This window comes from Montipora capricornis, chromosome 13 (genome assembly GCF_036669925.1).
Source record: "Montipora capricornis isolate CH-2021 chromosome 13, ASM3666992v2, whole genome shotgun sequence".
NCBI lineage: Eukaryota > Metazoa > Cnidaria > Anthozoa > Scleractinia > Acroporidae > Montipora > Montipora capricornis.
The window spans coordinates 4,080,667-4,093,166 of NC_090895.1; the positions used below are offsets into that span (position 1 = coordinate 4,080,667).

Below are 12,500 nucleotides of genomic sequence, written 5' to 3' on the forward strand. Positions count from 1 at the left end.
TCCTTCCTTCCTTCCTTCTTTCTTCCTTCCTTCCTTCGTTCCTTCCTTCGTTCCTTCCTTCTTTCCTTCCTTCCTTCCTTCCTTCCTTCCTTCCTTCCTTCATTCCTTCCTTCCTTCGTTCGTTCCTTCCTTCCTTCATTCATTCGTTCCTTCCTTCGTTCGTTCCTTCCTTCCTTCCTTCCTTCATTCATTCCTTCCTTTGTTCCTTCCTTCCTTCCCTTCCTTCCTTCCTTCCATCCTTCCTTCCTTCCTTCCTTCCTTCCTTCCTTCCATCCTTCCTTCCTTTCCTTCCATCCTTCCTTCCTCCTTCCTTCCTTCTTTCCTTCCTTCCTTCCTTTCTTTCCTTCCTTCCTTCCTTCCTTCCTTCCTTCCTTCCTTCCATCCTTCCTTCTTTCCTTCCTTCTCTTCCGTCCGTCCGTCCGTCCTTCCTTCCTTCCTTCCTTTTCTCCTTCCTTCCTTCCATCCTTCCTTCCTTCCTTCTTTTCTTCCTTTCCTTCTTCCTTTCTTCCTTTTTTCTTCCTTCCATCCTTCCTTCCATCCTTCCTTCCTTCCTTCCTTTCCTTCCTTCCTTCCTTCCTTCCTTCCTTCCTTCCGTCCTTCCTTCCTTCCGTCCTTTCTTCCTTTCTTCCTTCCTTCCTCCCTCGTGTTAATTGGCAAGCCTACACAACTCCCTTTTATGTGGTCCAGCTCTAGTTTCTTTTGCCTTTATTATAGTTTTGCTCTCCCGAGTACATATTTGAGTGAATGCCTGTTTTAGGCGGCTTCCTGTAATACTCCATTTAGCAATGGGTTTTGTTATATTAGGCTTACGATTTCGATCTTTATACTTCTGAGTGATATTTTTTTCTTCTAAGAAAATAGTTCGTCTTGATAATCTATTTTTAGTTTCTTGGTGTTGATTCTATGCCTTGGTAATGTGAATGTGACTTTTTGCAGTAATTTAATTGATTTCTCAACCAATATATTTGTTTGTCAGTGGTAGAAGCGAGTGCGTCTTTAATCGAGAGGCGCAATCAATGCCTGACTTTAGGATAAGCCTGGTGGCTCTTCTCTGAACACGTTCTATGATGTCAATGTTCTGTCGAGTGTACGGGGACCGTATAACAGAGCCATACTCCAAGTGAGATCGAACGAAAGAGCAGTGTAGTGTCTTGAGAGTTGTGACATCGGCAAAGCCCCTGCAGATACGAGATATCAGTAAAAGCAGCTTGTTAGCTTTGGAGACAATACTATTCACGTGGGCATTCCAGGATAGGTGACGGTCGACGAGCAGACCCAAGTGGTTAAATTGAGAGACCACGTCAAGAGGTGATTCGTTCATACAAAGATAAGTTTGTACTGGATGCACTCTTTGAGACATCCTCATTATTTTGCATTTATTAACATCAAAACACATCCTATTTGATTTGCTCCAAATCCAAAGATTGTTAAGTCCTTCTTGGAACTATGCATGATCATGAGAACTGTCAATTAACCTCGACATTTTACAGTTGTCGCCATAAAGGGCGATGGTATTACCAGGACAATGTAAGACGTCAGGAAGATCACTCATAAAAATAATGAAAACAAGAGGACCCAAGAGAGATCCCTGGGGAACTCCTGGTGTAACAATAGACCAGGAAGAGTGCTGGCCATCTAGGATAACTCTCTGATAACGATCAGAAAAGTAATTGGCACACCACTTTAACAGGGAACCGCCAATGCCAAAATTAAATAATTTCTGTAGTAAAATGTCGTGAGGTACTCGATCAAACGCGTTAGCAAAGTCAAGAAGCACAACATTGGCTGTCGACCCTCATCCAAACACTTGGCCCAGTGATGGTTGGTTAGCACATGTTCGGTTCCGCAAGATCTTTCATTAATTTAATGAATCCTTGCTGCCAGTCAGGGAAAAATAGTGCCCCATTATCATAAATCGCAGAAAGAACAATGCTCTTCAAACATTTTGCAGGACCGGATAATGTATATATTTAGCCGAGCCTAAAAGTGGAGCTCCCGTCTCTAACCCCAGAAAGCAATGTAGTGTTTATGGAAAAAATTATGCTTCTGTATAAAGTAAAGGTTTAATCGTCATAAGTGTGTACAGTCTACAGTGATCAAACAGATCAAACACCTCTGAGCTGACAGCAGTAAATAAACAAGCGTTGCAAGCAATAAGTAACAATTTTAATTAACAATTAAAGCTGAAACTGCATACACAGTAATCTCTTCCTTCCTTTCTCTTCAGTTCAGAACAACAGCAAAAATCTTTAATAATTCTGAAAAAGTCAGCCTTAAGTGTGGTAAATTCGCTTCCTTGACTGCAATTTCACAGTCAAACGAAGCAGGTCACAACTGGACTCCCATTTCACACAAAAAGCCTATAAATGTGATTGTTGAAATATATCAGAATCTCTTTCACCACGGAATTGCAAACGTGTTCAGGCTTTTTTCCTTTTATAGCTAGTTTTACAAAATATGTGAGGGAGCGGGGCATATAAGCTTATTATTAAAGAAGGAAAACATTAAGCTTACCTGAAAGCTAACCTTTGCAAATATGTGTTTTGTCTCTCGCTCTATTTCTCTCAGCTTTACGATGATTTCCATTGAAATATTCTCTTCTTCTCCTTCCTCGACATCTCTCAAGGATTTCTTCGCTTAAAATTTTGTCACCTCTCCTCTCATGCTCTTTTCTGCTCTTTATCCCAATGCTTGTCATTGATATCATTTCCCGCCAGATAAACGCTGGTTGCCAAATACAACGCGGCCACGCAATTTGCGGCAAAGGAAAATTGCCCAAACACTCCTGTCCCCAGAGGCTGTCCTGAATCCCCACCCCCACCCCGCCAGTCTGTGCGGGCGGGCGGTCGGACGAACGGACGGACGGACGGACGAACGTGACGTATTAACCAAAATTTCTCGCATGGATAGATTTCCCCAAAAATCTTACCCATGGGGCTCCGCTGGCGCACTTCGCGGGCCTGAGCTCCGCTGTGAGTGAAATTGACCGGTAATTGATAACTTGCTCTTTGTAACCACTAATGTGTACAGGTTAGATGTTAGCCCTTTTCCAGAGATATGGAGGTCTAGCATGTCGAAGTGAACAATTAAAGAAGCGGTTACGAGGATAAACTCCTTAGCACTTTTGAAAAATTTATTTGAAAGTTCTCCAAACTGGTGTTTATATCGTCGGTTAAAGCTCCGTCGCACTTAGCATTTCGAAAACACAGACGTAAGCCATCGAAAGCAGCGTCCTTGTAGCAATGCATCTTCTTATTAAAGGGAACCTCCACTTCAACTAAAAGTAACTTGAAATCACAAGAAATAACCTTTACGGTCAAATCAGTCTAATTTTTTTTTTCAAAGAAAGAGTTTGCATCCGAAATAAATAAGTTTTAGAATCACCTTTTTTTTTCCAAATTTCACGGATGCCGTTATCTTGAATAATTGTGACGTATTACGGTTGCCCTATTGTTATTAGCAAAAACTCTTTGTGTCAGAACAATAGGGCAACCGTAACACGTCACAATTTACAAGATGGCTGCGCCCACGAAATTTCAAAGTGAAATCAAGCGATTTTAAAATTCACTTTTCTTGATATAAACACTGTTTTATAAACAAATTTCGATCAAATTTGTATGTAAAAATAATTTCCTTCGGTTTATTCTGTAGTAAGACTGGAGGTTCCCTTAAAATTACTTGGTGGATTCAATTTTGCGTGGATAATAAATACTAGATCGTGTGTTGAATTGCTTTTCTAGCTTTTTTGATAATATTTATAAGGAATCTAATGATGATAATATCATAAGGAGTCCAGCCAGAACCAGAGTTCGATGAATATGGTGAAGGAGCAGTTGAGATCCTTCAGTTCTGACATCGTTATCGACATTCAACCTATCTTTCGCAGTAAACCTATTCAACAGATTTTCGGCCAAAGGAGAAGAAGCCTGATTTAGTTAACAATCAATGCTTTGTGTATAATTTTAAATGTGATCAGTGTGATGCTGATTTATGTAGGTTTTACTACAAGGCACTTGCAATCGAACGAGGGTGCAGCGCGAGTTCGATTTGAAATCACGAGTATGAAGTACCAAGCATGAAGTACCAAGAGTACTTACTAAGATCTACTTTCTCCGGATAGTTTTTAACCGCGCAAAAATATCATTGTATTGGTAGCATCACCGATAGGAAACCCGAGTATCTCGAGATGCGCAGAACGTATGCGCAATGACAATAGTAGGCACCGTCCTTAAATTTATTATATATTTGAGTTCATTTTTTTGTTATTTTCATTGCTTGATAATGACTTAAGTCGAAACGTCGCATTTTAAATTTTTTTAACCCTTTTTTTTAACCATGTTTAATATTTTATCGCAATGTTTTATAGTTAAGTTATGTACAAAATCTCTTTTTATTAAAAGAACAAGTCCAAAAACATCGGTAAGCCACAATCAGGACACATCCAGGAATCCTTCGATAACGCAAGTACCGTTGAAGGCCCAAATGTAATCAGAATGGAGTAATTTTTTTTATGTGTATTATTAGCGAAAATAAAGGGTTTCTGAGTTGTCCGCGTTTTGGTGTTTCTGGGTACCTCTTAATTAAATCATTTTCTTCGCTTTCTTCAGTCTATAGAAAAATTCATTGCCTAGTGAATTTCACGTTAAATTTCACGCGAAAAACCGATATCGCATGAATCACAAAGCGATGAGTGCAATATTGGTTTTTCAAGTGAAATTTATAATGGTAATTGAACTGAGTGGAGTGCAATTTGGTCTGAGATCAAACGTGTGATTTCACAATCGAACGAGGGTGCAGCGCGAGTTCGATTTGAAATCACGAGTATGAAGTTCGATTACCATTTTATTACATCCATTTAGTCACAATCAATATTTTACTGATCCAGTTGGAACAAAATTTGCAAATTTCGCCACAACATGGTTTTCTTTGTCTTTCACTTTTCTGTAACTTGATTGGTTACTTTAAACAAGCCTGGAAATCTGGGCCCGGTTGTTCAAAAGCCGATTAACATTAATCACGGATTAAAAATTAACCAAGGAGTTTATTTCTGTACTCCCACATGCTGTTCAACGCTGAAAGTCGGCAAAAATTTACATTAGAAGAAGTCAAGCTTGAGAAACAAAAATAACCAAAGAAACTTTTACAAAAAAGTTGAAAACACGTTACAAAAGTTTACGCTAATCCTGGATTAAGTTAATCAGCTTTCGAACAACCGGACCCTGATTGGTTGTTTTGTTTTAGTGTTCCTTTCTCATTGGCTGGGGAAATGGTGCGATTAAAAATAATAAAAAAGTAGTGCGGTTTGGGAATAAATCGCACTGCTGAGAGCCAATAAGATTGCAAGGATCACCAGTGATTCTAAATGGATGTAATAAACTGTGGAACTCTGAGAACGAGATGATTGACATTTTCATTTGTTCTCATTGAAATACGCCAGCGTGGCTTGGAACAAGAATCGGCAGAATACGGCAACCAAGAAAGGACAAACTTTAGACAAACTACCTGTACGTGCTTTAAGCAAACTTAAAAAAAACGTATTTTGTTTCTCCTCAATTTTACGAGAAGTCATTGCGATTACGTGTTTATAACACAAGGGCAAAATCACTGTCGAGGCACATCAAAGAAAAATTCGAAGCAAACGGAGTAAAAAAAAAACAGTTGTCCGCTCGCATTTTAGAGCAAAACAAATAAACAATTAAAATCAACTAGTTCTTTCAGTCCAAAAGACTACAGATGATTGCTATTTAATTCCATTTGAGAAGAAAAATTCGAGTGTCATTCCTGAACAAAGGAAAAAAATGATTAAACCATTTTTAAAAAATACGCATCCACTTAAAAAAATGCATGCATAAAAATAACAAAAGGTTTATTGCCCAAGAAAAGAATTTGTGGAGTAACTTCTTCGACCAGGTTTGAGCTATTACTGGTATACTGTTTTGTCGTTCTCGTTCTCTTTCTCTCTACTTTCTTTTCTGTTCTAGTCATAGGTCGTTCAGGGATTATGCAACCTTATCAGATTCTCTAAAGATAAGCTTATGCCAAAAATTGCAATAGACGAGTTCAGGCTCTTGATTGCATCATGGGTAATCAGGGCAACATGGCGGGAAATTCAAAGGTTTGTATGGAAATTCAAAGTAAAATATACTGTACATGTCTCTACTTTACAGACTTTCGCCTTCATAAACCCAACAAGTAAGTTCATGTTCACAACTAAGATGAACTAGACTTGGTATCCGTTCTTTGGAATTCCTAAATCTTGCCTTTTTTGTCTCCATGCATTCTCTGTAATTTTGTGCCTTTGGAATTACAGGAGAGGTATGGAAGAAACTCCTTTTAACAAAATAATTTCTACAATAGCCATTCTCTCCAAATTTATTCCGCCGCACTTTTGAGCGCACATCTTCTGTTTTGGAAAATTAACAAACCCAAAATTGCATATCATGAACACTTTTCATCATTTTGAACTTCCCTTCCAAACCTTTGAATTTCTCTCCATCTTGCCTTGATTACCCATGATGCACTCAAGAGCGTGAACTCGTCTATACAGAGAAAAATGCAGGTCTAACCAAATTAAAACTCATCCCCTAGTTTATATCCCTCCGATGCTTGACTTGAATAACTGCCGTAGTCACTAGTGTGGACAACAGCTATCATGTAATGTCAAACTGGCTTGAGACCGGCAAAAAATGTATAAAGAAAATATTTTCCAAACCGTTGACCTCCTGAACACGAAATGCGTTGACTGTTCAGAGTTTTACTTGACGTAGTATGACCGTGTAGCAGCGTCCAGCCACAGAAAGCGCGCGAAAAATGAAGCCTCGTTTATGTTTAAGTGAGCTGACCTGGCTTGAGTCCGCGATCCAAAAGAAAACCATTGCCTGGTCAGCGGTCAACTTAGAAAAGAAAACGCTGCCCTCAATGGGTTCTAAACTTGAGCCAGCGATATGATTGACAAATGAAAAACAGAGAAAATCTGTAGTTATTATTTTGATTATTTTATTAGTTCCTGCCAAGATCACTGCAATTTCTGGAAATCAAAGTGTTACTGAGGGATATAGTGAGTTACATCTAAATTGTTCAGCAACTGGTGAACCAGGGCCAAACATCACCTGGACAAGATTGTTTGATGGGAAAGTTGTCACCATGCCGCTGATGAACATCAGGAAGGCGGATGGAGGAGGATACAAATGTACTGCTAATAATGGCATCGGATGGCCTGCTTTTAAAGATGTTTTTATCGATGTACACTGTGAGTATTATTCTTTTCTGTTTACAAATTTACGGCAAATATGATTTTCACCAATGTCAAATGAGCCGGCCGTTAATCTTGAAAAGTTACGATAAATGGTGAAGACCCTAAGCCAACAACTCCAGCGACATCTTGGTCCCTACAATGCACTGATGTTGTCGTTCCTTTGGATCCATCACCGGTGTGAAGAGTGTTGAAGTTCTTAATCTACAGATGAAACTCCGCGTATCCTCCTGATCTTTTGCCCTGGAGGCCAGGACATTACAGCTTCGTTCTTTACATGAATAACCACACTGCGATGATGCCCAGCTTGGGCCAGCTGTTACCAGTGACATCCGAATTCTCTCCTGCCCATGCAGCGTCTCAATCAAGCACTTTGTCGTCTCCCGTGCAAAAGACATCTTCAGTGTTGTTATTGAACTGTGAACGGGATACGGTCCCGCTTGGAAGTATTGACCCCTTTTCCGCGTCACTGCTGTGTCACCTCCTCGAGACTTTCCCTCTGTAATTGCGCAGAAGGACGCTTTTTTTGCCGAGGTAAAAATACACTGTATGTACAGTAAGCTGTAAAAATGACAACACTGGAGGAAATGGATTTCTCTAGGTATCACACTTCGGCTCCCTTTGAAGTGGAGGCAGGCATGAACTCGGAAATTACCTGTTGTCCTTTTAAATAAATTTAAGAGTGCGGGTGTTTACTTTCTCTATCTTGCTAGTGTTTCTGGCCCCACTATGGTACCAGACTTGGCTGGAATAAAAGAAATTAGGCAAAGATAATGGCACGATTCAGCGCTTTTTTCGTCTTACAAGGTGAAATATACCTTAGCCCATTCAGTGCATTCACGTTTCCTCCAACTTTACGACAGATATCGGCAATGTGGGAGTCTGTTATCTGGTGGAACATCTAATAAGTTGATTTCCCTAGAAATGGGAATCAGTTTATCAGCAGATTTAATTTGAAGCTTATATGATAATAAGTAATTCCCAGCAAAAGAGCCTGGTACTTCTCGGGATTCCTTTTCATCCCATTCAGCTGAAACCAGAGCAAATTAGCATCAGAGGTGTGAATTTTCGTGGCGTCGACATTATTGATAAACTTGCACCTCTTGATAGCAAAGTTGGATCGTTCATAAAAATATTAAACGAGAGGGTGTTCAAGAATTGACTCCTCCGGGATCACTGCTGCCACACACTGTCAAGGTTGAAAAAGTACGACCATATTCATACGCACATACCTAAGTGATGTGGCTATGCAAAAGAGCAACTGATTTGTCGTTCATTCCTTAGAACCAAAGTTTCTCCAGTAGCAGTTCATTGCAGGTAGTCAAACTAGAGCGATTGCTATCTCAGCGATTACATTGCGTTTGTCAAGTTCCTTATTCCATTGCTCTGTTAGCGTTAATAGCGCCAAAGGACGCATGATAAACAAAATCACGAACGATAGACTCAAAGTGTTTCGTGAGTTCGTTTTTGTCAAGAACATGCACTGTTTTTCTTGTGGTGTGGCGTAGTCTGTCCGCGCTTTCAGGTGTCAGGTATACATGTGACCCACCAATTATAATATTGATTAGATCGCTGAGGGGTTTCACCATGGAACATGACGATGCCATACCCACCCTTGGAGCAATCAAGGCACGTCCTTGAGCTTTGTTAATATTCTCCAACATCATTTTCACGAACGTGTTTGCTTTCCCGTTTAAGGCCGATAGAATTCTACATACATATGATTGTTCTTTGAAAGCAGTGTGCTTGCTTACGATCAGGTCTCTTGTGCTATGTGATTTTCACCTCACCTATTTCCAACAAGTGGGTCCATGACAGAATTTTCCAGTTGTCCTAAATCTGATAAAAATTTTAAAGAGGTTATATGGTTTTGGGGGATGCAGCCTCAAATTAGAGCTATAGAGACCTTTGTAACGATTTTTGTCTGTGTTTGAAAGTCCGTAACTTGGTCTCTCTTTGACCTAAAAGCACCAAACTTGAAAAAATAGCCAATCTCAACGTTGTTTCATGTGATGGTGTCAATTTATGGATTAGTTTAAATTTGAAGCTCGCCCCAGTTCCCTGCGTAATTCCGAAACGGCCTATAGCAAGTTTAAAGTTAAGAAAAGGCTGTGAAAACAAAGTTAAAGAGTTAAAAATCATGAAAAAGTCAAAACGCATTTTGTAGCGGTCTTTCTCCGAAAAGTTATCTTCGTAAAAAACCACAGTTCTCCTGATATTTGGGACTAAGGGTTGCACATTTAAATATAGCGCAAGTACTTGGGTTAGTATCCTGTGAGTGATCTTTTTGCGGTTTTTTTTCGCTCGTCAAACCCCTAAAGGGACATGATTTCCACTGAGCAAAAACATACTAGCGTAGTCACCTCTAGATATATTGTTCAAGTCATTGAAGTCAGCTGTGTAATCGGACGAAACCGGTAGGAGAACAAAAGGAACTTTACAAGATAAGTTTAGAAGATAGAAAATAAAGAAATAAGATCGTGGTATTTTGCCTACAGTTAAAAGGTGCCTAGACAATTTTAAATTTTATTCTGTTTTCTTTGACTTATTATGACAGACCCACTAAACATAATATCTATTTCCTTGAATCAAACGGTTGCTGAGGGAGATGTGGTGCTACTCAATTGTACAGCTGATGGTAATCCAGAACCAAGCATTACGTGGACGAGGCTGTCGGATAACAGTATTGTCAGGATGCCTCTGAACATCACAGGGAAACAGGATGAAGGGGGCTACAGATGCACTGCTTACAATGGAATTGGAAATGCGGCCACTTTTGATGTCTTAATTACTGTTCAATGTAAGTCTGAACGCTTTTTATTTTCAGATTGAGCTTTCAAATCAGACTGGCATTTGCTTACCATCATCCTTTCCTCTTAACTTACATTTAAACGAGTGCATTACAGGTTAATTAAGCGGTAGTCAAACCGCCGAGAATAAGCAAGGATATCAATCAAATCTTTCTCTATTCTTAAGTATCTGGTTCACAGTCTTGCCCCCAGCATCACATTCATTGAAGTCTATTGTACCTTTGCCAACATGCAGACTCTGTGTTTTTGAATCCTTTTTATACAACTACTCTCTGTTTCATGCATGGTTCCAATTATTAGTGTAGGCTTGATTACCAGGTGCCAATTACGGTTACGATTACCAAGCGCTCATTTCAAAAATGCAGCTGGATGCTGGATGCATAAGGCAAGGTGTTTTTTTAAATTCCAACAACTAAATCGGGGACGTCCCCCACCACACGTTTCTTGACGACATCAAAAAAGGGCTGTCAAAATCTATTACTGATTTCTTAGAATGTATATTTCGTAATTTTATAACGTTTGAACTGTGGAATACAGTAGAATGAAATGAAAGTTGTAAAGGTCGTTACATTTAGTTATAATATGCCTAGTGTCTGTGGCCAATATAACGCGCACCTTGATTGGCTGATCTCCCTTATTATATGGCTCTGGGAACTACCAAGTTCACGAATTTGATTGGCTGAAATCGATATTGACCGCGGTCTAGATTTTCCCATCTAGACCGGCACCTAGACCGGTCATGTTTTGCGGTGAAAAGATGCAAAAATGCAAAAATGTTGAGTATTTTCTTCTACCAATATTTATTTATGGAAGTGCCAAACAGCATGATGACAAAAGAGAGGATGACGAGCAAACTTTGACAGAATTAAGTTCAGCTCATCGCCACTCATCGCCGTTTGCAAGTTAAATGTCAGTTAGTACAAACCAGTTACATTAAAAGAATTAAATTGTTCTTGTTTGCCATATAATAAACATCTTATTAACCGAGCTTAGTCAGTCTGTATGGGAGAATCTTGACCTCGGTCGTGTGTCTACAGACCTCACTGCGTTCGGTCTGTACTCACGACCTCGGTCAAGATTCTCCCATACCTCCTGCTCGGTCAATAAGGGCTAAGTAATGCCCATGGGCCGATTACAAATTATGCAAATTAGCAAAGAAAAAAACAAAAGGTATCCAAAGGCCACATTTGTTTTATTTGCTTTGAAAATAATTTGGTGAGACTAAGGACGATGAGTGACGATGGACACTCGGAGAGTGTATTTTATTGCCCTGACGAGCTTGAATTTCAAGGAAAAAATGAAGCCACATCAGTAAGCTTAAATTACAGACGAGTTGGTGCCGACGGTGGCTAATGAAACAGTTCCAGCCAAGACGAAATCGAAACATTTATAAAAGAACAAAAAACGTGAAAACACTACGTACTAGGAAAACTGCAAGTGATATGAAAATATTCCAACGATATTTGTCCTCAATAAACAAGGAAAGTGTGGAAGTTTTGGACTTACTGTCTGCTGACTTTGACCACTTGTTGGCAAAGTTTCTCAAAGATATTATACCTGCCAACTCTCATGCCTTAGGCGTGAGTCTCACGGCTGGGGGTTGAAAACTTTGATCTCACGCCGGCTCACGCTTGCGGGCCAATTTCTCACGCCTGATTAAAAAATGTGAGTTGTTGCCGTCTTGCTTGACACAATTTCCAAAAATATGTTAACTAAGACCCATATAAGGAACGAAAACCATATGTAAAATGAATAAGTGACAATACCTTCTGCGCGATCTCTGATTTTTGAAGTGAAAAGCGCTGGGAGCGGGCTCGCGTTTATACGCGTTTATACGTCTTCGAAAGACTTTGGACGTCGTCGGAAGACTTCGGGATTTTTCGGAAGACTTCTATTGTTTTCAGCTTTTCCGGCCTGCTTCCACAAAACGCAGTGTTTATTATCAGCGAGAAAATGAAATGAGCAGCAATGGATAAAGGCTTTTTACTGATTGTGATGGAGATCAGTATTGAAATGCTTGCCGAAGACTTGCCTTGCCTCTTTGTTCAGTGACGCCAGCCTGAGCGGAAGACACGCATAATAATATTTGAAGAGAAATATCGATCCGACGGTGGATTCGCTGTTCGTGATTCCTTACATTGTAGTCCAAGAAGTCATTTCTTCATTTTTCATTCTGATCGTTCCAGCCGTTAATTGAGGAATTTCCAATTTCGTTACTCTTCGCTGCCATCCTAAGAGCAGATACAATGTAGTTCAATAACGATACCATTTCCACTCTGTAACATGTTGCGAAGAGCAAGCCATGCACAAATAATATTAGAAACTGAAATTCTAATAAACGTACCTTATTTTCCCGTGGAAAACAGAATTCTATAGCCCATGTGATGTCCGATGGAAACAGATTACTTTACACAGTCATAGATTTCAGAGTTTTGGGG

At 39.7% G+C, this 12,500-nt stretch overlaps 2 protein-coding genes across 2 annotated transcripts in view; both read left to right on the forward strand.

The window, feature by feature from the left end:
- Window positions 1–12,500, forward strand: part of LOC138029742 (fibroblast growth factor receptor 2-like) — a 466,762-nt gene that overhangs the window by 128,865 nt on the left and 325,397 nt on the right. The gene's annotated exons all lie outside the window — the stretch shown is intronic.
- The window catches only part of LOC138029722 (uncharacterized), a 55,734-nt gene that overhangs the window by 10,309 nt on the left and 32,925 nt on the right, over window positions 1–12,500 (forward strand). Inside the window, exons 3-4 of the mRNA XM_068877480.1 lie at window positions 7,004–7,249; window positions 9,810–10,052. Of these exons, the coding sequence (XP_068733581.1) occupies window positions 7,004–7,249; window positions 9,810–10,052 (489 nt within the window). The remainder of the gene's footprint in view (window positions 1–7,003; window positions 7,250–9,809; window positions 10,053–12,500) is intronic.